The 22,891-nt window shown below is 39.0% G+C and overlaps 1 protein-coding gene across 3 annotated transcripts in view; it reads left to right on the forward strand.

Moving 5' to 3' along the window:
• The window catches only part of grb10b (growth factor receptor-bound protein 10b), a 72,355-nt gene extending 50,649 nt beyond the window's left edge, over window positions 1–21,706 (forward strand). For 2 of the 3 annotated variants that reach the window (XM_017410037.3, XM_017410038.3), the window contains exons 6-17: window positions 4,593–4,749; window positions 9,333–9,448; window positions 10,200–10,274; window positions 13,273–13,410; window positions 13,586–13,696; window positions 13,923–14,021; window positions 14,285–14,362; window positions 14,574–14,690; window positions 14,978–15,041; window positions 15,148–15,235; window positions 15,334–15,427; window positions 16,462–21,706. In XM_017410037.3, the coding sequence (XP_017265526.1) occupies window positions 4,593–4,749; window positions 9,333–9,448; window positions 10,200–10,274; window positions 13,273–13,410; window positions 13,586–13,696; window positions 13,923–14,021; window positions 14,285–14,362; window positions 14,574–14,690; window positions 14,978–15,041; window positions 15,148–15,235; window positions 15,334–15,427; window positions 16,462–16,608 (1,284 nt within the window). In that variant the 3' untranslated portion in view covers window positions 16,609–21,706. Of the gene's footprint in view, window positions 1–2,350; window positions 2,914–4,592; window positions 4,750–9,332; window positions 9,449–10,199; window positions 10,275–13,272; window positions 13,411–13,585; window positions 13,697–13,922; window positions 14,022–14,284; window positions 14,363–14,573; window positions 14,691–14,977; window positions 15,042–15,147; window positions 15,236–15,333; window positions 15,428–16,461 lie in introns of those variants that run through there. The other variant, XM_017410039.3, reaches the window with a different exon arrangement.
• Window positions 21,707–22,891: the final 1,185 nt, after the last annotated feature.

Below are 22,891 nucleotides of genomic sequence, written 5' to 3' on the forward strand. Positions count from 1 at the left end.
GCCACTTATATCTTGTATGTACTGCTCACTCCTACCAGCTTCCTACACTCTGTCCTGATTTCCCTCCACCACTCGTTTTTGTGCCAGTTTCATCTCTCGCCTTTTGCATTGAAGTTACATAATCTATATTTCAACAGTGTTATATTTTCAAATGGCTTTTGTAAAGTTAAGTGGGTCATTTAGCACCTTCTGCACGTCTGACATGGGAGCATATAATTGATCTTTATTTGTTATACAGTCATGTGAAGGTGTAACTCTGTTTTACACAGGAGCTGATTTAAATTTCAGGATGACACTATTCAGTCAAACAGAACCTAGTTTAATTATGTGTATTACAGTGGATTGTAGTGGTGTCTTTAATTGTACAGGTTTTTAAAACTTTTTTTAAAACTGGAATCATGCATCCTCTGCAGAACAGTTTCAATATCAGTGTGTATAATATCAATACTTCTGCAATATCAGTGACTGCAGTATCTTCAATATCAATGTGTGCAATATTATTATTTAAATGTGTACAGTATAAACAGGCGTGCACTATCAATAGCTGTGCAATATCAATGTGTGCAATAACTATTGCAAAGTTTGCAATATCAGTATCACAATGGGAGCAATATTAATAGATGTACAATATTGATGCACACTTATAGTCATGCTCCATTTAGATCAGGGGTGGGCAACACTGGTCCTGGAGGGCCACTATCCTGCATGTTTTACTTGTTTCTCTGCTCCAACACACCTGATTTGAATCAATGGGTGATTAACAGGCTTCTGCAGATCATGAAGAGGTGATTTAACCACTGAATCAGGTGTGTTGGAGCAGGGAAACAAGGAAAACATGCAGGATGGTGGCCCTCGAGGACCAGGATTGGAGACCACTGGTGTAGATAGATGAGAAATAAAAGAGGAAGAAAAATGTGGGTTTATTCTAACTGATATTATCATTGTGACATTCAACTGAAATATTAGTAACACTTTTTTTTTCTTCTAAAACCATGCAGCTCTATAAAGCAGAAGAAACTTTTCCTCCTTGAGACTTGATTTGAACTAAGCTGGCAACATTTCAGACTAGGTTGTGTCAAAACAAAGACTTATTATGCAACAACTGCTTTTTGGCAATGCTTTTGTTGTCATTTTGGATCGAAACTCAAGGTAAACCTGTCAAACCTCCTGTGTCAGACCAGGTCACTGTACTGCGTTTCCTCCTTTCTTGCTATTGTATGAAAATACCAAGTTCCCCCACTTATAAAATGCTATTTCTTGTTTGATGAAAGTACTGAGCACACGTCTAACTTCTTATCTGAGCTGAATGAAATTGTTGCACCATATGTATAACTTCCTTGGGCTTTCCCCTGATTGCTGACAAACTCTGACGAGGACCTGGGAGTGTGTTGTCTGAGTGCCATGGCAGCGAGGGGGTGGGTGGGAACGCAGCTGTGCAGGCCAGATATGTAGTCAACAGTGGACAGCATTCATACTCCACATTTTGCTGCAGTGTGTCACCAGACTGCGTCTCTCACTTCTCTCTGCTTCCCACTCTTTTTCCTTCACTTCGCACATCCGTCTGTGTCAGTACACCCCCCACCAACACACACACACACATACGTGCCTCTGTGCATGTGCGGTCATACACTTCCTTTTCACTTTTCATTTCCCCGTTCCCACCTCTGTCCTTCCTTAAATTTCCCATTTGTAGTAAAATAAGTCGTGTTTCTGCTATTTTACTACTTATTGTATGCATTCTACTTCTGATCACACCTCACCCACCCATGCGCATGCCTTTGTTAGTTCAGGCAAATGATGTCAAAGCATTTGACTGTCTGAAGCTGTATTGAATATCAAAGTTTAAAGGTGGGATGAGGACTGTGTCTGTGTGTGTGTGTGTCAGCAAAAGTCTTTCTTTTTTGTTTCATATAAGAAGTAGACACAAAGAATGCCACGAGAAAAGGAGCATGCTTTGTGTCAAGAAACGGTCGGACTGCTTCTCTGCGTTTTAGTTTCTGTTTCATTTGCTCTGTAACAAGTCTTCAAAGTTAGGCCACAGGAAAGGAGCAATGGAGGGGAGAAGGGAGGACTGCAGGGAGAGGAAGGAGGGGAAAAAAAAAGCCTACAGGCCAGAAAGCTCTCAGTTGAAAACTTCAAGTCAAGAGCAAGCAGCAAACTTTCTCTCTCCTTCCTCCCTGTCCTTCCTGTCCCTGCTCCTCCTCACCGCCCCACGCCCTTCTCTAATGATCCCTCATGCATCGAGCTCGAAAAAGAAACTGAGGCGGAGAGCTTCGAGAGGGCTGAAAAAGTTTGCTGTGTCTGTGCATGACTGTGCGTCTGTGTGTCTTCTGGAGTGTGTATGGCTCTCAGGGAGGGTGTGTGTCTGTGTGTGTGTGTGTGTGTGCTTAGGTCTGTGTGGGAATGATTACATCAGCCCGCTGCAGCCTTATGATTGGTCGGTGAGTGTGTGGTTTGATTCAGTGTGCCTCAGAGCCCGTGGCTCAGGCTGTAACCCTTTGTGAGGGGGAGGGAGAGGAAAGGAAGGAGAGGAAGAGCGATAGTTGTCAGACTGAGCCGGCTCGAGGAGCTCTGCACTCTACCTGCTGCCATCCTCCGCTGACTGTTTCTGTGTCTGTTCTGTGTTCTGCACACACTCCAGCTTTAATTCACACAGACTGATCCCCATCTTTCTTTCTTTTTTTTTCGTCTAATCAGCAGGCGGCCTTGAGACAAACTGAGCTATGTTATAGGTAGCATAACTGTCAGCTGTAGGCATTCAAATTTTTTATCTCCCTTTCTGGTGGAGAAAGGTCGACAGAGAGGAAAGCTTTTTTTGTATTAGTGTGTGACTGGGTTTGTGTGTGTGAGCCAGACTCACTCCAAAAAATGCCTTCGTGTTCCCCGGACTGCTGCTTATTGCGGGCTGTGGAGGTAAGACCTCTCTCTCGATATTTTACTTCTTTCCTTGTGTGTCCGTGGCTTTTTTTTTTTCATTTCTTTCTTTTTATCTTTACAATCAGTTTGTTCCTCTTTGAAGTACTGCCACACTTAGCTGGAGGCAATAAATTTACTGTGTTAGTACTTTTATAGCCAATTTTCACTTTTTTTAAGATTTGAACAAACCAATGAAAAAATCCAACATTTTAGCTCTTAATTGATTCAGGCCTCTATTGAAAAAGAGCCTTAGGTTTGTTTTGTACAGACTGTGTCACTTAAAGCTAGATTTTTGCATTAAAAAATAAGAATTTGTTATATTGTGAGAGTAGTTTGCATTTATTAACATTAATGTTTAGTAGATTGGATTCTTGATTAGGCAGGAATCTTCTGTAGGTTAAACTGACTGCTCTGGTCTTCTCTGTGAGCCACTGGATATGTGTTTTCTCTGATTTTAGTTTTTAAAAACCAACCCGCGGACATCTATTATAAGTAAATTTTGGACGGTTTACTTGTGGAAGTAACACTTAGGTGCAGTATGCATGTTTGGATGAAATGGCTGACAACTTTTACAAGGATGGAGTATTATCTGTTCTGTAAAGCGTGCATTATTGCCATAGCGTGTATACTTTGTACTGATAAATATATGACTATAAGTGTTTTGATCAATGCTAGAAATAAGTACAAAATTTAATAATAAGTTATTCTGTAATTTCGGGTTAAAACAGCAAAGATGATTCAACTAAATAGCCTCAGTTAAAAAAATGAGCTTACATAATTGCACTTAAAATGTACTCCACGCTGAAGTTTTGTCTTTAAATAACGCCTTTTTGAGAAGCTGGAGCTGTGGATATATGCGGTGTTTTAGTCTTTGTGTTTACAGGAGCAGATGCTTGTTATACACTATGGTATATTTGTTTCTATATCACACCCTGAAGTTGCCTTAAGAGACGCTTCTCTGTGATTTCTAACGCCACAATTACTACATAGTCCTGAGCATCTGTTCTTCTCTATTGTGTGTCATAATGACAAGCCTGTCTATGCTATAGTTCTTGGGGGGGTGCTATATGATAAAGACTTTGCAAGTGTTTAAGGAAAATTACTGGCTTCACCCACCTTTTAGGCTGGTTTTTAGAAATACCAGATGTTAAAAGTAGAGGGTGACCAATATGAGTTTTTCTTTGCTTGATGCAGATCTTTAGAAATAATGGCTGATATACACCTTTTTTTTTTTAGTCAATATGTATTTTTTATTTAACAAAATATTGTTTAACTAAAATTAACATATATTTAACTATCCCTAAAAAAACTTGTATGCTTAAAATGAATGTACAGAAGGACATTCTTGCTTAAAAACATTTAAATTGTGAGCTACAGTAAGCTGCTTGAAGCAGCTGCTGCTGCATCTTTATTTTGCTATTTGGTAACTGTTTAAGTATAGGCATAGCTGATTGTTTTTTCCTTTTTTTTTTAAACCAAAGTGGGCAACATCGCTGATTAAAATGGATCATCCAATTATTAGGTCTATCTCCAGTTGAGTCTTGATCTCAACCTAGTTTTTATTCATCAGTCGAGAAAAATGTTTTCGCTTGTGAACATTTTTTGATTTTCCCAGTTTCCCTACCTCTACTTCATGCCAGATTATTCAAGCTAACATATTTGTTTTCTTGTTTCAGATTGTAAAGATCTTCAGTGAAGACGGTGCTGGTAAAGTTGTGGAGATCCCAGCCGACATGACGGCCAGGGACCTGTGCCAGCTCCTGGTTTATAAAAGCCATTGTGTGGATGACAACAGTTGGGCGCTTGTTGAACACCACCCGCTCTTAGGGCTAGGTAAGAGGCAGAGCAACACAGCTTATTCACACATAAACACACCCATTCATACACACACACACACACACACACGCACTCATTTATCCACTCTTACGCTGATGGGTGGGTCAGGACACACAGTATAATTACTGACAGGTGCATGCCTATGAATGTACTAAATGCATGCATGGATTCACTGCTGCATACTTGGGTCGACAGTGCAGGCACATACTCTCACGCAGGCAGGTTTTAAAGCAGGGGTGTATTATATAGCAGAAGCACACACAGAGCCATAACGTCCTGTGGACTAATTAAAATAACATTTTGACTCTGTGAAAGGCTGCTGTTGAAGAGAGCGAAGTTATTCTAGTGCTGAATGAAAAAGAACTGAATGAGCTTTTTGTGCCGTTGGTGTTAAATGAAAAGTAGATGAGCTGAAGGTTATAAATTTAATTAAAATTTGCGATCATTAAACCTGATCTCAGCACAAGTGTGTGGGAATTATTTAAATACCTTTTCCGTTTAATGGAGCTGGTGTACATTGCACATTTGGTTTAGGTTAAAATATACTTGAAGTGAAATTAAAAGTTTTTCATGTTTGGGTTCAGAAGTTCCTTAGTATTTTTTTTGCTGTTGTTTTTTTTTTCTCCTTCTAAGTAAACGGCACATTTACTGTAAGTGGAAGGAGCTGTTTCCAGGGTCTGATTTTACAGCTTACAGATATTTCTTTCTGGTGAAGCTGCAGAAACTCCCCTCAGATCCCATCACATAAAAACACAGAAGGTTGTCAGTTCTACAGTCCAAAACTGACATTTAGGACCCTTTTGATCATTTATGAGCAATCAGTTGTTGGCTGTTTGAAGAGAGAATACAGAGATTAGAAAAGGCCATTTGACTTTATATTTTCAGCTTTGGGCACCTGGATATGGGTATTTAATTAAAATTTGTAATTTATGAGACAACACAGCATTTATTTATTTTGGGGTGGGGGGGTATAGCTGCCGCATCACAGCAAGAAGATTATAGGTTCATATCTTGTCCGGGGTTCTTTCTATGTGGAGCTTACATGTTCTCCCTCTGCATGTGTGGATTTTCTCCATTCTCCAGTTTCCTCCCACAGACCAAAAACATGCATGTTAAGTTAGGTTACTGTTCGGTAACTCTAAATTGTCCCTAAGTGTGAGTGAGAGCGTGAATGTTTGCTCGTCTCTATTTGTCCTTGTGATGGACCTGCGACCTGTCCAGGGTGTCCCCGGCTTCTCTCACAATGACTACTGGAGAGAAGCATGTAAAATGGATGGATGGATGGATGGATGGATGGATGGATGGATGGATGGATGGATGGATACTTTTCAAACTCCAAATCAATAAAAATAAATATTAGTGATAGGAACAAAAAAAACTTCAGGACAATTGAATTAGGATCCAAACTGCTGCTTCTGAAGCTGGATTGTGATGAATCATGTGAGGACTTAAAGAAAGGGAATTACACGAGGGCCTCAGAGAGCTTTTTGCAGGCTGATAACTGATATTTATGGCTCAGGAGATCCAATGTACCTGACAAGCAGCGTCACTAAACCTTTCTCGATTTTCACATCTCGGTGTCAGAGTGTGTGTTACATTGTGGATCCAGGGCTGTTTAAAACCCTTTTTTCCCACATTTCAGATTTTTTTTTTTACTTCCAAATACAAATCACTGAACTAATGAACTGTAATTTTTGACTTTGATCAATTAAATTTAGGTTAACTTTTAGATGGTTTGTTATTAATATTGACAGTGGAAGCGTATAAAAGTGCAGTCTTAGAAGGAAAAGTTATTTATTTTGCTGAATTTGGTATCCAATGTGGCAAAAGTTACCAAATCTGAATAATTGTAGATACCATGAAAAGTCATCTGATGCCAGAGTGTTAATGCAGCAATAAATTGATAGTATTCATAAGTCCAAATGGGAGAAAACTTTACTGCAAAGTTGCTCCTGCACTTGTGTGAGGAAAGTTTTTGTGTTAGACCTGACTCGAAAAGTTTCAGCCAACTTCATGTTAAAAACCCCCAGCCTCCCCTCGAGGAGGGGGCAATTATAAAACACTTACAGGAGACAAGTCGAGCCTGTGCTTTTCTGCTCGTAGTCTGCACATTTAAGCAGCTGTTGGAAAGAAGGGGTGTTGCTGTAAATTGGAGCTGTGTTTCTGAAACCTATTGCAGAAAGAGACTCGGTGTAGAAAAAAGGAAAAAAAAAAAACCTTTTCATTCCTGCTGTTTCAACTGACAACTCATGTCAGGGCACTTTTTTGCAGCCTGTTAGGCTGTCAGGCGAGGAAACTTCTCAAAAATATATTGCATTATTCAAAGTACCACGGTCCCAAAGCTCTAACCTAATATTTCACCATCCATCATGATCTGCTTACTTTTCTCATCACTGCTGTCAGCTCAGTGCTGTCAAATAGAGTTAGGCCAGCTTGTTGTGAATGACATCATTTTTTGGCTCAGTCGTTGTGTTTTATTATAGGCCTGCTTCTATTATGAAGCACCTGTACTGTGACTGTATTCTTTTCTCGACTGGAATTACTACTCATCTGAGTTGAGAGTGTAAAGGTTTCTGCAAATTACATATAATAAAGCTGCAGCATATTTATTCTTTGTTGAAATTGAAAGTTTTTTTGCATTATACACTACAAAAAAAGACTGCCATTGTATGTCAGTATCACAGTGAATATGATATTTCAAACGCTGGTGTAACTCATTCACAGCTTCCTTCGTTCTATCACAGTGTTTAAGAAAACCCTTTAAACCCCAGACTATTTCTGCACCGTTGTTGACAAGCATGATAAATGACCTTTGTACTTAAAGGGATAGTTCAGATCTTTGGAAGCAGGGTTATGTGAAAAGGTTATGAACAAATAAAATCTTACATGTTGTGTAAGAGGTCTTTGGTTCAACAGGCACAAGAGTAGTTTGACATTTAGTAACTTATTGTCTTTAAATTCATCAGAATGACAGAATATTAGCTTTTAAATGCATTTCTGCTGTTTTTTTAAGTGTTAAATTTCCATTCTAATGTTCTTACTTTAATGAATTGGAGAATTCAGAAACATTTTAGTTGTGAATGGATTTTGATGTTTGAAGGCGAGCCCAAATTCATCCAGACTTTTCCTACTTGAAGAAGCCATTTTAGTGACAATCACTTTAAACCTTTAAAACTATAATCTGTAAAAAACGCCAATATATTGTTGTTTAAGGACAAATGAAGTCAAGACTGCACAGTTAGTCCTCAGCACAGGACCGATTTATGTTTTGATCCAGAGTGGATCTTCATTGTTACTTGATGCATCCTTGTATAAGTTTATTTGTGATGTGCGCAGAGCTACCTCTCCTAATTTACTGTTGTTTCCCATACAACTGTTTGGTGGACATAAAAGAACCGTACAGTGTTCCAAGAGAGATCCGTATTCCTGTATGTCACAGCCCACTTTTGGTACGCTGCTGGAAAAGGATGAACTGGCCCTTTGGGAGGAGTAATATTGACCTCTGCTCATCAGTTCAAAAAGGTTAACAGCTTTGGCAGAGGGAGTTAGAGCTGCCAGGGTGAGTCACACTTTCAAAAATGACTGACTCATTGGGCGACGGGATGGAGCGGAAAGAAAAGGATTAGTCGTGACAGTGTACAGAGATCGTGACGGAGGGGATGAACGGAGGGAAACACAAAATAATTTTTAAAAAGTGAGATAGAGGTTCTCTGTTATTGAACGTGTTCCTTACATCAAAACCGTATGTTATTCTTTATGTAGGTTGTAGATAAGTTACAGTTTATTTCAAAGAAAAGAAACCTTTTCTTTTCCTAAGAAGTGACAGAACTTGAATTGAGTGATTCATCTCCAGTTTCACTCTGACAGTAACGGAGGGGGGGGGAATCCCCAGACTTTTGAGCACATTCACACAAGGTCACACTTTGTGTTGAATCACAGCTTTATTTTGACTCACATTAAGAGGCGATGGCCTCAACATTAGCAGTCCCAGCTGGTTCGATTAGCACGAATCAATGAGACCAGTGTGTCACTTCAGATCCTCCACTGAGCAGAGGAAGCAGGGACTTAATTCAGAACATTTTTGACCCCTGCAGGCACCAGTTTGAATCCATTCAAGCCTAAAAGTGCATGTGGTTCAATGATGTGTGTGGTGATATTTTGATTTGATACACTCTCAAAGCTTGTGCTACATTAAAGCTAATGTCAGTTTTAAATAAAGCATCACAAATTGTAAGAATTTGATTCTTGATTTGTGTTGGAAACAGGTGACACTTCTGAACGTGCTGCTGGCAAGTTTCCTAAAAAATAAATACTTAATGAGCTTAAATTTAGATTGACTGACATTGAGCGTTTGCACTTTCATTCAATTTCATTATCCAATGTTTTGTCTTTCCCTGTTCAGACTTATAGTAAATGCTGAAGACTAACATTTTTCTGTTAAATATGTGGAATAATACAACACTGTTGTGTGTGTTTATACAGCATTTGTTAAACCATGAGAAATAAATTGAAATTTAACGACAATTTTGATTGAAAGATAAATAATAAACTCTTGGATTTCTATATTTTGCTTCTTTCAGAGCGTTGTCTAGAGGACCACGAGTTGGTGGTTCAGGTGCAGGCCTCCATGAACAGCGACAGTAGATTTCTTTTCAGGAAGAACTATGCCAAATATGAATTCTTCAGAAACCCTCTGGTTAGTACCCTTTTTATTATCGCTCACCACCACATAAAGCAGCTGTGTGTGTGTATGTTCTGTCTGTCTGTTAGCAAAATATCTCATGAACTGCTGGATGGAGTTTGTTTGAAACTCTCAAAGTAATCAATGGATGTACATCTACAACTGATTCACTTTTGGACCCAACTCAGTTCAAGATGGCCCGCCACAGCTAATCAATCTTAGCAAATACAAAAATGGCTAAAACTCAGTCAGTTTTACAGATACTGAGCTAAAACCTAATATAGCTGAGAGTCATTCCTACCACACACTCCGAGCTCAAACCAGCCCTGCAGGATCTCCGTTTATAACTTTGGTATGTGAAGTGGTGGATGATATGCATGACTTTAAATGCTTCTTTTTGATTTATCTCAACAAAATACTTAATTTACAGTGTCACAGCTGACAGCTTCTCTTGGAAACGTGCCACAGCGTTTGTAAAACAGACACTAAGAGCAACACCACCAAAAAGCATGATTGCTCCACATCCCTGTCAATCGTAAAAAAAGGGAGGAGGGGAATATTAGACATTAGCTGATGTAATATTTTCCCGTGTAATGCCACCTGTTGTGACATGCACAAAGTGTCTGTCTTTGTTTTATGTTCTTGTGAAATATTACGACAGGCGACTGTACGGGTGACAGTTGGCGTGACGTCCGCATCTGTCACAACATTCACGCCCTGTAATTATTGTCCCAGTTTCTGACATGTCACCTTCCTCCTCCACCAGACATTTTTCCCGGAGCACATGGTTGCGTGGTGCCAGGAAACCAATCATACAATTCCACCCTCTCAGCTCCTCCAGGTACGCACCTTTCCCTTTCTCTTTTCTCGCCTCTTGAGTGATCGTCCCTCCTCCTTCTCCTCCTCGTCCTCCTGACACGCACGCAGTTTAGCTTCCCTCCGAGTCAGCACCTGCTAGATACTGTACAATCAAGCTGGCATACCTCACCCCTGACCCTTAGACAGTGTGTCTCGTCTGAGCCGGCGGTAATAACTACTGTTGATCCCCTGTTGACACGTGACTGTCTTGGTGCACACACCGCAAGCCGAACACCTGTGATGGATGAAATCAGGCAATATGAAACAAAAAAATCTTCTTCCTTACTTTACATTGATTTTGAGCAGCTGTGCATACGTGTGAAATATCTGCAATGATCTGTCCGCTTTTCGGGATTTAGAGGAGTTCCTCAATAAAAGGAGGTTTAAATTCAGTTTAGCGGTCTCCTGGATCATTTAATGAAGCTGTCAGAGACAGAGCCACGACTGGTATCCGTCCGTCTCACGGAAAGCTTTTAACCCCCCCTCCCCATCATTTAGACGTGGCTTTCTATTTATATTAGGAATGGGATGAGCTGGATTCGTGTCAGGAATTCCCTCTGTTTGACTTCTTCTAAACACAAGCTCTTTCCACTCAATTAGGGAGCCGTCCAAACTGAGGCGCTCGCTCCACTCGGCTCATCCAGGTGTTTGCCATATTCCGAAATTACGCAAGAACCATTTGTCAGCGCATAGCGAAGCACATATGACTGTGGAGTGGCCCAGAAAGAAGAGCTGTTTGAATTATTATTGCGTGTGAATGTGCACTCTGCGAGTGTTGGAAAATGGATGAGGCCCGTCGGGAGATTTTTCCAAAACACAGATGAACATGTGCTTCAAATATTGAAGAGGCTTCTGGAACAGTTTGTCTGTCGGCCACAAATCACAGCTCCACATCAGATTTATTAACTCAACCCGCCACTTTGTTTATCAGCCTAATCTGCCTTCCCATCTGGCCTCAGCGGTTTTAGAGCATGTTGTAATGTCACATGTCATTAAGGTTTTGAAAGGACTGTTTCTGACTTAGTTTAGATCACAAAGTGAAACCTGTTCTCGAATCCCATTCAGTTTTCCTGTCAGCCTCATGTGAAGCTGACAAAAGATAAAGAAAAAACAAAAACTACCACGATGCATCAATTTGTCTGCTGTGCCAGTGTTAGGGATGGGCAAAAAGTTTGCCAGTAATTAGTAAATTTTTCTGCAAATATTTGACCTTCCTCCCCTGCCAATCCACAGACATGCAGTAATTCATTCCGCTCTCTGTACTCATGCGGGACTAATTAATAGCCCAACAAGAGTCATCAGAACAGAACATTGTTTAAAAGGAAAAGAATCAAGAACTAATCTCAGCTGATGCTTTATGATTTGGGACTGTCTGTTTCAAGCTTTTGTCCAAAAAATGACCGTGCCTACGTGGTTGGGACTTGTGGTGAAAAAGTTTCCTCACCCCATGTCCTGCAGCTAAAAAAAAAGGAAACAGAGGCTTCAGGTACAGAGACATATTCTGCTGCTTATCCTGCTAGCTGGGGAACTTTATATTCCTTCATTTCAACCAGTCCAATGGATCAGCGTGGAGGGAGATGCACATGTTCTGTCAGTGAAGCTGAGCTCACCCGTGTCCATAGTTTCCACTTCAAAATAATATGGTGGCAGAAACTGACAGTGGGGACGCTCCGAGTTGTTTTTCCTGTTTGGGAGGTGGGATGGGTAATAGGTGTTAAGGAAATAAGCACCCCGACTGGAAAAGCACTGTTAGGAAACAGCCCCGCTTGTCACTACCAGGTGCCAATGGCTGTGGGGGTGGGGGTGGGGGGGGAGACAGCCGTAATAGTTGCATTAATTCAAACTTGGCTATTTTAACTAGACTTTGAATATTGGAAAATCACTGCCCATCCCTGTCTGGGTTGCTGTTGTCAGACAGGCCTTACGTTGTTCGTCTGAAGAGCGTCTTGTCTTGTGTGATGAGTAATAAAGTTGGTTTAGTACAGTGTCCGGTCTCTCTGCTTGTTCACTCCGTACACTTCAAATTGTTGTCACAGCTCTGACAATACCACCAGTCAAAGTTTTTCAAAGTAGCCTGCAGTGGTGGCTTGTATCAGAAATGGACCAAATTCAAAGTGTGGTAGTCTGAGAGGAATCATTTGCTCCAAAATGTGACCAGAATCCATAAGTTTATTTTATGATGACGATTTCTTTTACCGAGCCCAGGGGTGAGGGGGTTCAAGTTGAAGGCAGAGCAAGTGTTTAAGGCCAAATCCCATTTCACCCCTTCCCTTTACTTTAAGCCCTATTTTGATGTTATGTGAGTTCACGCTGTGGGGAAGCGTGCCCATATGCTTTTTGTGATAAAAGTAAAGGCAAAAAGCAGGGCTTTCTGGCCTTTAAACAGATATTTTTCAGGGACACATTTTGAAATCAAAGGGTTATGAGATAGGCTTGGAAAAGATCTCTCAAATGTTAGTATTTTCTCTGCTTTATGGGCACAAAATACACTACAGTGTTTGCGTTGATGTATTTCAGTGTATTATGTTTGGGGTCATTTTCAGTCATCCTTAACAATCATAAGAAATTATGAGTTAAACTATTTTATTTTATCTACAAACATATCAGTAGCATCAACTGTCATGTGATTCATTTAATATTGTCTATTGTCTTTAATTTATTGTCTGCTGCAGGCTTTAACAAGTTTTACCTGTCATATGGTATATCGACTTATTAAAGGTGGGGGACCATTTCATAGTAGAATATTCTACTGCAACTCTTGAGCCTCTTTCACAAAACAGTTCTGCAGTATGGCCACAAAGACGAGCCGTATTGTGGAACAATCTCAAATTTAGCCATCCGCATCCTGCGACAATGTTATCGTTCTAATGGGCTTCAGATGTAATCCAGTGTTGCTCTCCTGAAGCAGGGGGGTCTTTTTAAAAAGGGCCACGTAAATAAATGCATTTGAAATGAATTCTGCTTCCTGTTTCCTGTTTCAGAACTTCCTCTCCACCAGCAGCTGTCCAGAAATCCAGGGTTACTTGTACATGAAGGAAGTGGGTCGGAAGTCGTGGAAGAAAGTTTACATGTTCCTGCGTCGCTCGGGATTATACTGTTCAACAAAAGGGACTTCGAAGGTGACAGCAAGTTCATCTTTCCATTATGAGGAGACAGCTTATTTCAGATTAATTACCTTCAGAAAATAATCCTGTTATTGATGGTGTTCTCACTTCATACGTCTCTGTCTGTCAGTAAACCCTCGGGCGGCTTCTCACTTTCATGTTTTGACTCATTAATTATTTCTGTCTCCAGGAGCCCAGACATTTACAGTTACTGGCAGACCTGGAGGACAGCAACATCTTCACTGTCATCACAGGCAAAAAGCAGCACAGTGCACCTACAGACTACGGGTTCTGCATCAAGGTGAGTGTCAGATCACACATATGTGACAAAATATTACAAGCTGACGAATAAGATTCAGATTTAGTTCTCTGTGCTAACTGTTTATGTTCCTTTTATGTTTTTATGTGGTATAAATGTTTTAGAAGGCATAACAATGAAGCTACAGTTGATAGACAGTGTGAATATGGTCACACATCATATTAAAGGTGAGATCTCTTTTCTTATTCTGCACATTGTTGACTTGCAGCCCAATAAATCCCGGGGGGAGATGAAGGAGTTGAGGATGCTGTGTGCAGAGGATGAGCAAAGCAGGACCTGTTGGATGACTGCTTTCAGACTCTTTAAGGTAACACCAAGAACATCTAACTAAATCACTTAGCTTGAATGTTTCTCACTAAATCACACTGCGCCTTATAGATCTTATAGTTGCAAAGATTTTAGTGGGAAACTAAATCATTTGTGTTTTAAGGTCAAAATTTTCTTTGACAAGACTAATCAGAAGTGCCTGGGAAAGATTTAATCTATTTTATTGTATCATCAAACCTTTACCTAATTTGAAGCTACAGTATGCTTGATGTTTACTCATGTGTTTCTTTTTTTTGTCTACAGTATGGGATTGTGTTGTACCAGAATTATAAGGTTCCTCAACAAAGAAAAACCCTACTTTCACACTTCTCAGCTCCTGTGGTGAGTTTATTTTAAAGGCTAAAATAATTATAATAATTTAGCCATTGTTTTTGCAACCTTTGATACACAGACAGCACTGTGCAGAAATATGCGTAGCAAGTTTGGATATTCACTTACTGTCGTTCTCATTTGCTGCTCCACTCACACCTTGGTGTTGCTGCCTTTTTTTAAGTCCACACTTTGACCGTTGTGTGTCTCTGGCTCCCCCTAGAGGAGTGTATCTGAAAACTCCCTTGTGGCGATGGATTTCTCAGGGAGGATAGGCAGGGTGATCGACAACCCTGTGGAAGCTCAGAGTGCTGCCATGGAGGAGGGACTCGTGTGGCGGGTGAGACACAGCTTCAGGTTTTATGTTGCCTTTGTCAAAATCCCAAGGAACTCCGATTACAGTTTATCTATTTATATTAAATACTAAAAAGTAGAGTTATGCTTCAGTAATAACATCCTGCGTGAACATCCTAATCTAACATTTTGCTCCAGTCGGTAGCTGAGCTCTGATTGCTGCTCTTCGATTCACTGTTTTTACATTTAACCTGTGCTCATTTTAACTCCTGTCAAATGCAAACTTCAGCCCTGTATGTAAGCATTGTCCTGTCTCTGTGGCTTCTCTTCCAGAAGAGAACAAGAGTGAACTTATTAGGTTCACACAGTCCCCTACACCACTCCTCACTAAGCTCAGGTAAATCTAAACACTTTTGGAATAATTGTTGTCTGGATCCTGTACCTTTCTGTACCCTTTTGTTTCAGAAAAGTATTTTCAGATCTACGTTTTGCCTTCTCCACAGTCATTCACATAGCTCAGCTGTGGTTCTACGGCAGGATAACCAGAGAGGAATCCCATCGCATCATCCACCAGCAGGGACAAGTGGATGGGTAAGTGAGCTGAGGCTGTTCTCACATCCAAGCCTTTCTGTGTGATTTCTAGCTCTGTGTTTCTCACACCGATTTATTTCCCTTCTCCTGCTCTGAAGGTTGTTTCTGCTGAGGGTCAGTCAGAGTAACCCCAAGGCTTATGTTCTCACATTGTGCCATCACCAGAAAATCAAACATTTTCAGATACTACCGGTAAGCATTTCCTGGCATTTGATCATGTCCTTCTTAATAGTGAATTGTCTTGGGAAAGAACACATTACAAAAGTTTGGTTCTGTGGACATGTTGTGAACACTATGGGCAATTATTATCTCACTTGCTGTACCTAGTTTTTTGAATGAGCTCAATTAATTGTGAGTAGATTGACAAGCTAATGGCCCTATGTAAATTGCTGCTGTCTTAAAATATCTGTAGTTTTAAAAGATTTAGAGCAATTCGTGTAAACAGTATTTTATAAACCTTTACATAATATGTTTTTTCCTGTTGAAACTGCTTCAGGCTCCACTCAAGGTGTGACAGCCTACTGCTGGCGCCTCTGTTAGCTAGCTGTTTATTCTATGTAAATAACTGAGTAATGCAAAAGATTTATAGATTTATAAGATAGGGTTTACATTATCAGCTATGAAGTTTTTCAGAATAAAGTTGTTTCAAGCAGGCAGCCATCCACTTTGGCCTTGGCCTCTCTCAGTTTAGTTCTTCAATCTATCAATTAAACCTTATTTCTTCAAACTGAGGTCATTCAAAGAGCTATTTACAGCAGGTAAGGGTAGTATCTCACGGGGCTGCGACTGTTGAAGACTTGTTGGCAAACAGTTTTTGTGAAGGAGTCTCCAAATTGTCTTGATGTTTGCAAGGGTTGCAGTGGCTGCTGAAGTGGGTACAAGGCAGGCAGCAGTAGGCTAGATGTGGGCAGGCGTGGGCAACAAAAGAATGTCCACAGCCTAGAATACAGTTTTGCAATACAATAACCAATTGTTTTTAAAAGTTCCCCAACATGGCAACAAAAACTTTGCATATTTTTTTGCTATTTCGAGTCACCAACAAGTGACCAAAAGCTGCAGTCCAGTGAATCACTACTTTGAGATAACATTTTTTTATATCTTTTACATACAAAACTATTTCAGAAGATTTGAATTATTACCTGAATGTATAAGTTTGGCTGTTTAGAAAACATTTTCATGTTAACCCTCTTTTTGTGCTTTTTGTGCGGACTCTTTGATGGCGCCAGTGTGAAGAGGATGGCCAAGTCTTCTTCAGCCTCGATGACGGCGTAACCAAATTCACCGACCTGATTCAGCTGGTGGAGTTCTACCAGTTAAACAGAGGAGTCCTGCCTTGTAAACTCAAACACCCGTGCACCATCGTGGCCTTATGACGTCTTCAGATCACCTGACCCCGTCACCCCTTGACACTTGACCTGACTCTGCCTGAAACAAATAAAACGGAGACGCTCTCTGTTTGTTTGGCTCTTTCCAAGAAGCTGGTGAATTGACTGATGTTTCGTTGTTGTCATTTTCTATTGCGAGTCTTTTTGGAGACTGCCGATCCGGTTGGATTTCTTGTGATTTGCGTGGAGGTTTGAGTAAAACTGATGCACAACTTGCTCGTGGGGGGTTCTTCAATTAGAGAGGAGATAACTGAAATGAACACTGCCACGTGTGCGAACTCTTCCACGATCTTCCTTCTCCATTAAGCATGATGGAACCTCAAGGGTTTATATCTCACAGACTTTGTTTCTCCTCGAGCGGACAATCAGCAGGACAGTTGAAGCTTTCATGTGGACCACTCTGTTTCCGACAAACGAACTGAATCTCATTCAAACCTTTTATCACACATTGTCAAAGAATAAATCACAGAGTTTAGCTTCTCTTGGTTTAAACTCAATGAGGTGTGCGTGGCCTTTGATGGTGCATGACATCTCTACTGGTGCATTACTTAACCAACATGGTGCCGTCACATTTTATTGTTAGGAGCTTGCATCTACATGTCCGGAATTGAAAATGGAACAGATTTGAATGCATCAGAAAGTCTTGATTTGATTTTATTTATTTATTTTTTTTTTTTTCAAAAAATGTAAAAGCTATTTTCAATGTTCACTTTTCACCCTTTTAGAAATGAATTTGCTCAAGCTTTCTTTCTTAATGATGCGTTCATTTCATTTGTGCATCCATAGCAGTTATTCTGTTTTAAATCTTTAGGTCTTTTTTTCTTACAGTCTTAACATTTGCTACTTTCTGTGATTCACACAACAAAACACTCAGTGCTCATTATTCTGTTTAAAACTTCATCTCCCTACAGTATTTGCCTGGCAACCCTCATGAAAAAGAGATGCTGATTGAAACATTTAAGTTAAACCAAGATGGAGAAAGAAATTTTAAGGGGTCTGTCTGAATCTTCTCACCCCCTTACAGGGAATCATAGCCACTAGTGTTTCCTTTAAGAGTGTGTGATGTCCCTGCTCTCAGACCTCTCTTTACTTATTTGGCACAAATATTGTTCTACCTCCTTAACAATAAGAAACTGACAAACAACACCCCTGTTTGGAAACAAACAAAAAAAAACTTAAAATGCTCTGCATTTAACATGTTGTGGCCTTTTATTTAGTTTCTACTACTTATAAAAAGCAATATGTACAGAATATAGTTACTGCCCCATGGACCCCTACAATAACAATTATTATCTTGCCAGTTGTTGATAGCTTTTTGAACCACCTTAATTTGAAAAAATAATTTAATTCTAATTAGATTGACGAGCTAATGCCTAGTCTGAGTGGGGCCAAGAGTCACAAAAGTGGATTGTGTCCTCTTAAAACAACTTTAAATTTAAAAAAACATCTATTTGCGGTTAATGCAAATCATCTTTTATAAACCTTTACATCACCATCAGTTTCACATTATATGGTTGATCATAATATTTTACTGTAATGCAAACTTCACAGTAGTGGAAAGGGTTATAAAACTGCTAGAAAATGTACTTTAGTCTTGGTTCTGCTTGGACAAGCTGCTAGCTCGTCAGTTTGGTCAGACTTAAACTCCATTTCTCCAAAGTGAAATTGTTAAAAGAGTTCTCTACTGCAGATTAGATATTAATTGTTCATAAACTTTCCGCAGAACACCACTTCAAAAGATCAGAACTATTGCTTTTATATTTTGGTGTCCGTTTTGTCAGTAAGAAGGAAGCTTATATAAAAATCCAAACACAAAAAGCACTATATTTACAGAATACATATTGTTAACTTGAAACACCGTTTACAGGCTGATTTTTGAGACGGACGGTGAAATTGTTCAGAAAGTCAATTTAAGTTTGTATTTTATTGATTTTGGGATTGGGACTGGCCAAGACCACATTGAGTTGCTGTCATTAGACTGAAAGGAGAATTAAAATGAGATCCACAAGATCAGGTTTTGCTTTGTACAGACAGGAAACTTGTTTCACTCACGCTGTCCGACAGGACGGAACTGAACTAATAACAAGAACGACAAAACTCTGTTAACCCAAAACTATAGGGAGATGAAAGTTAATTTAAGATGTTCATTTTTATTTCTCATCTTTGTCCACTGACAGTGTTCAGACTCTCCTGCTGTGAAATGTCTCATCATGTATAGCAGCTGTTTTTATTTGTTGCTTTTTATTTGTACACCTGAAATTTCTTGATTTTATTTTAAGTCCAGGGTTTTGTGGTTGCTACGTTTAACTGAACAGCCAGCATATAATGAGAAAAAATGTGTTTTCATACATCGACAGCCATCTTTTTTTAACCAGCAGGTTGTTAAAAGGTATGTTTATCATCTGAAATGCAGAATACCAGCACTATATTGACTTTCCGTGCAAGGTTATCATTATTTATCTAAGATACAGTGACATCTTTTTTTATTATTTTGTTTGTTTTATTTTTTTTAATAATGCATCAAGTTGTATTTATTTATCTGGATGTGACTGATTACTTGAAAATTGTAGTTTTTTTTTTTTTTTTTGGTTCAGCGCTGTTCTATATTGTTTTTCTTGTCATTACCTTGAAATCATTGTGGCAATTATAATTGTAATGACATAGCCTATGTTGATTTATTTTTTATTTTTCAAGTTTAAACTATAAAAGAATAGTTGATCCACACTTGTTATGAAGTGGAGTTAAAAACACATTGACGTTTGTAGTGTTGACTTTGTCATTCTGATTGAGGACAAGTCGAATGTTGTGAAACTGAAAATGAGAGAAATATCAGGGTTTCCCAAAGCTAATGTAAGTAAATAGATTTTTTTTAACCTCATTTCTTAATTAGTGTCCTTTTATTATTATTATTATTTTTTTTTTTTTGTTGTTGTTGTTGTTGTTGGTTTTGTTTTTTTGCCCACACCACCTAAAACTGGAATGGGCACATTTAATCAGAAAACCACTGGGTGTCGCATTGCAGCAGAACATAATGGAGCCAAAACATAAAAAAACTAATTTAAACTTCATAAAATGTCACATGAATCTATATTTATGTAAAACAAAATAATACTTTTATAGAAAGATAAATGAGCTATATGGGGAGTCTTTTTTTTGTTTGGTTTTTTAAGGTTGGTTTGTTTGTGGAGGAAAAGCCAGGACTTGCACACTTACACACACACACACATGCAGCCTTATTAAACTTTGAAAATAAGTGTGTATTAGCAGCAAATGATATGCAGGTACAGGTGAGAGGTGCTGGAGATGCTGCCCACTCTGGTAAAAAAACAAAACAAAAAAAAAACAGTTAGTTTGCTTTAACTTGACATAGCAACTAGATCTTAAAGGTTATGAACAATCGGTGTCTTACCTGTTGTAGATAACACCTTGAACGGTCACAGTTTGATGAAATAGAGGTGAGTTTGGACCGAATTGGTGAGCTTGGGGCTAGTCTGAGTGGAGCCAAGACCAAAGTGGGTTGCTGCTGTCTTTAAACGACTCCAATCTCAATGTTTGAGGTTGAAGTCATTTAAATATCTTAACAATCTGCTTTGTTCTTGTCCCCACCTGGACTCTTTATTAGTTTATCAACGGGGTCAGAATCAACCCCTTTTTTTTCTCAAAATGAGTTTGTTCACAGAGTTATTGATAACAGGTAAGATAGTTATTTGTTTGCAACCTTTCCACATAACCCCACTTCAAAAAAAACTGAACTATTGTTGTCCTTAAATCTTAGAAAGCATTTGCTTTTCTCATCATTGCTGTTTTGTATAGATTTATACTAGTAAAGATAAACAGCCTTAAAACTGCAGTGAATATATAGGTATTAATTAAATTGCATGAATGCAGATCTTGAACTTAGTGTTTTTTTACTTTTAGTTTTATATTATTCTAGATAATACAGAAAAACAATTTTTTTCCTGTTGTTACTGAAAGTTTGTTTCAGCTGATAAGACAAAACATTGTTGATGCTACCCTGACGAGAATCCATAAATTACATTTTTTCGGACGAAAACTTAGCAGATGTCACGAGGGTCAGCTCTGGTGAGCTTATAGGCTGACGATGATAATAACAAATGTTGCACTAAAGAGAGAAAGCACATTTGAACCAGTGAACGTATAATGAAGTGTTTTGGACAAATTTACACCTAGGAATGAATGTAACTGTATTGCTCAGGGCTGAAGTTAATAACTCGTGGCGACATGGGGAAAACGTTTAGTCCAGGACAAAAACAATTTCTTCATCAAGTAGGGATTTGACCTTAAGCTGCAACACTCTTTTGCTAATTCAATATTATTTACAAAAGAAGAAGAAGGAAAATCTAGTAGCTCTAGGTCTGTGTAAAAGTTTTATTCTGTGACACAAACAATATTAAACTCAGTGACTCACATCAGATAAACTGAAAATATAAAACTCGGAAAGGATACTATGTGTTAAATTCTAAAAATCATCAGAACTTTTCATCTTAAAGTTGTTTTACTGATGTGTCAGTAGCATGTCTACAATCAATAACATTGAAGTTAAGACTCATGTTTCTGTTCAGTTCCCTCCTTTTCTCTGCACAGAAGTGTAACACAGACTGAATGTAATAAGTGCTGAAAAATGCTTAAAAAGAGAAAAGCATAAATGTCCCTGTTTGAATCTGCCTGAACTCGTCGGTACTGAATTCATGTCTGAAATGGACCTGATCCCAGAAAAATGAATTTGTTTGTTTTCCTTTTGGTTTCTTTGTCTGTTTTCACACAGGTGTCACAAAAAAAGAAAACATGAATCCACTAATGAGGAAAGTTTTAAAGACGATTTACCTAAAAAATATTGGGAATTTCAGAAAAAGCGAACAAAGAAACAGTAACTTGTGTCTTTTGTTAGGAGAAAACGGCTGTGTTCATATTGTGCTTTGCTTCAATCTGTAAACAGTTGGGTCGCTTAAAAACTGAACTCGTAACATTTTGGGGTATTTTTTGTAAAACAGCAGGAGTGGAAGAGAGGACAGATATATTTGTGTTCATTGTTGTTTAAATAAAACAATACATTGGTTAAAAAAAACCCTTAAATGTCTTTATTCAGTGGGCAGCACGATGGATTAGTGGTTAGCACTGTTACTGCACAGCAAGAAGGTCCTGGGTTCAAAGCCCGGGTTAGACCTGGGGTCTTTCTGTGTGGAGTTTGTGTGGGTTCTCTCTGGGCACTCTAGTTTCCTCCTTCGGTCTAAAAACATGCATGTTAGGCTGCCTTCAGGCCCAGGCCTCTATTAAAAAAGAAGGATTTTAATGGGATTTGCCTCATTTAATAAGCAAATTCACAAAAACCTTAGAAACATCTGCCAATGGGATTACAGAACAGATGCACTGATTGTTAAGGTTTTGCTCTCTCTTGGCCAAATTACAGCTAAAGTTTGATTTAGGCTGTGAAATTCAACATAAAGAAAAGGTCTTTAATTATCCACTAGATGGTGCAATGCAACAACAACAAAAAAAACAGACTTGCAGTTCTGCTATTTTGCTCCTTTAACATATAAAATTATTTATTGACAGTGTGTGTAGTATGATTCAAGAATTGTGTGACTTTTACAATGAACTGTGTGAGGTTAATGTGTGTGTTGTTTTGTGTAAGAGTGAGGGTAGCATTAGGTACACTAAAAACTGACCTTTTGACCCCCTCTGAGTGTCATACCCTTTGGATTATTAGTCATGTTTAGAGCTTAAAGTTTTACTGCGAGCAAAGAAGACGACTAAAGATTAACATGTCTGAAGACTTGGACTAGAGATCCATAAGATTTTGTCTGCACTGTGTGTTTGTATGCATGCATTCATGAAGGTACACATACAGATTTATACATACTGTACAGACATTTACATAATTAATGTCAAGATTAACTGAGATTAAAAGCCAACAAGAAGAAGTCCATAATTTCAGTGAAAAAAAAACAATGACTGAAAAGGCTCTCTTGCCTCATTGTGACATCCAGAAGGAGTTGAGATACTGACCTCCGTGCTCTGACTGAAGCATGATGGTGCAACAAATCTGTAAAATACTCAGGTGCCTTTTCTTGAAATGTTTTAACAACAAGTCATAAAATCTTGAACTAGATCCTGGAAAGAACAGGAATCTAGTGTAGAGAAGCTAATACTTGGGTGCTGTGGTCACGCAGTCCCATGGGCAGTTCCATTTTAAGCTCTTCTGGACAGAGATCTGTGAGGTTGTTCCTAGGATCTGTTGGAGCCACTCTTC

The sequence above is a fragment of the Kryptolebias marmoratus genome, linkage group LG16 (assembly GCF_001649575.2).
Source record: "Kryptolebias marmoratus isolate JLee-2015 linkage group LG16, ASM164957v2, whole genome shotgun sequence".
NCBI classification, from domain to species: Eukaryota; Metazoa; Chordata; class Actinopteri; order Cyprinodontiformes; family Rivulidae; genus Kryptolebias; species Kryptolebias marmoratus.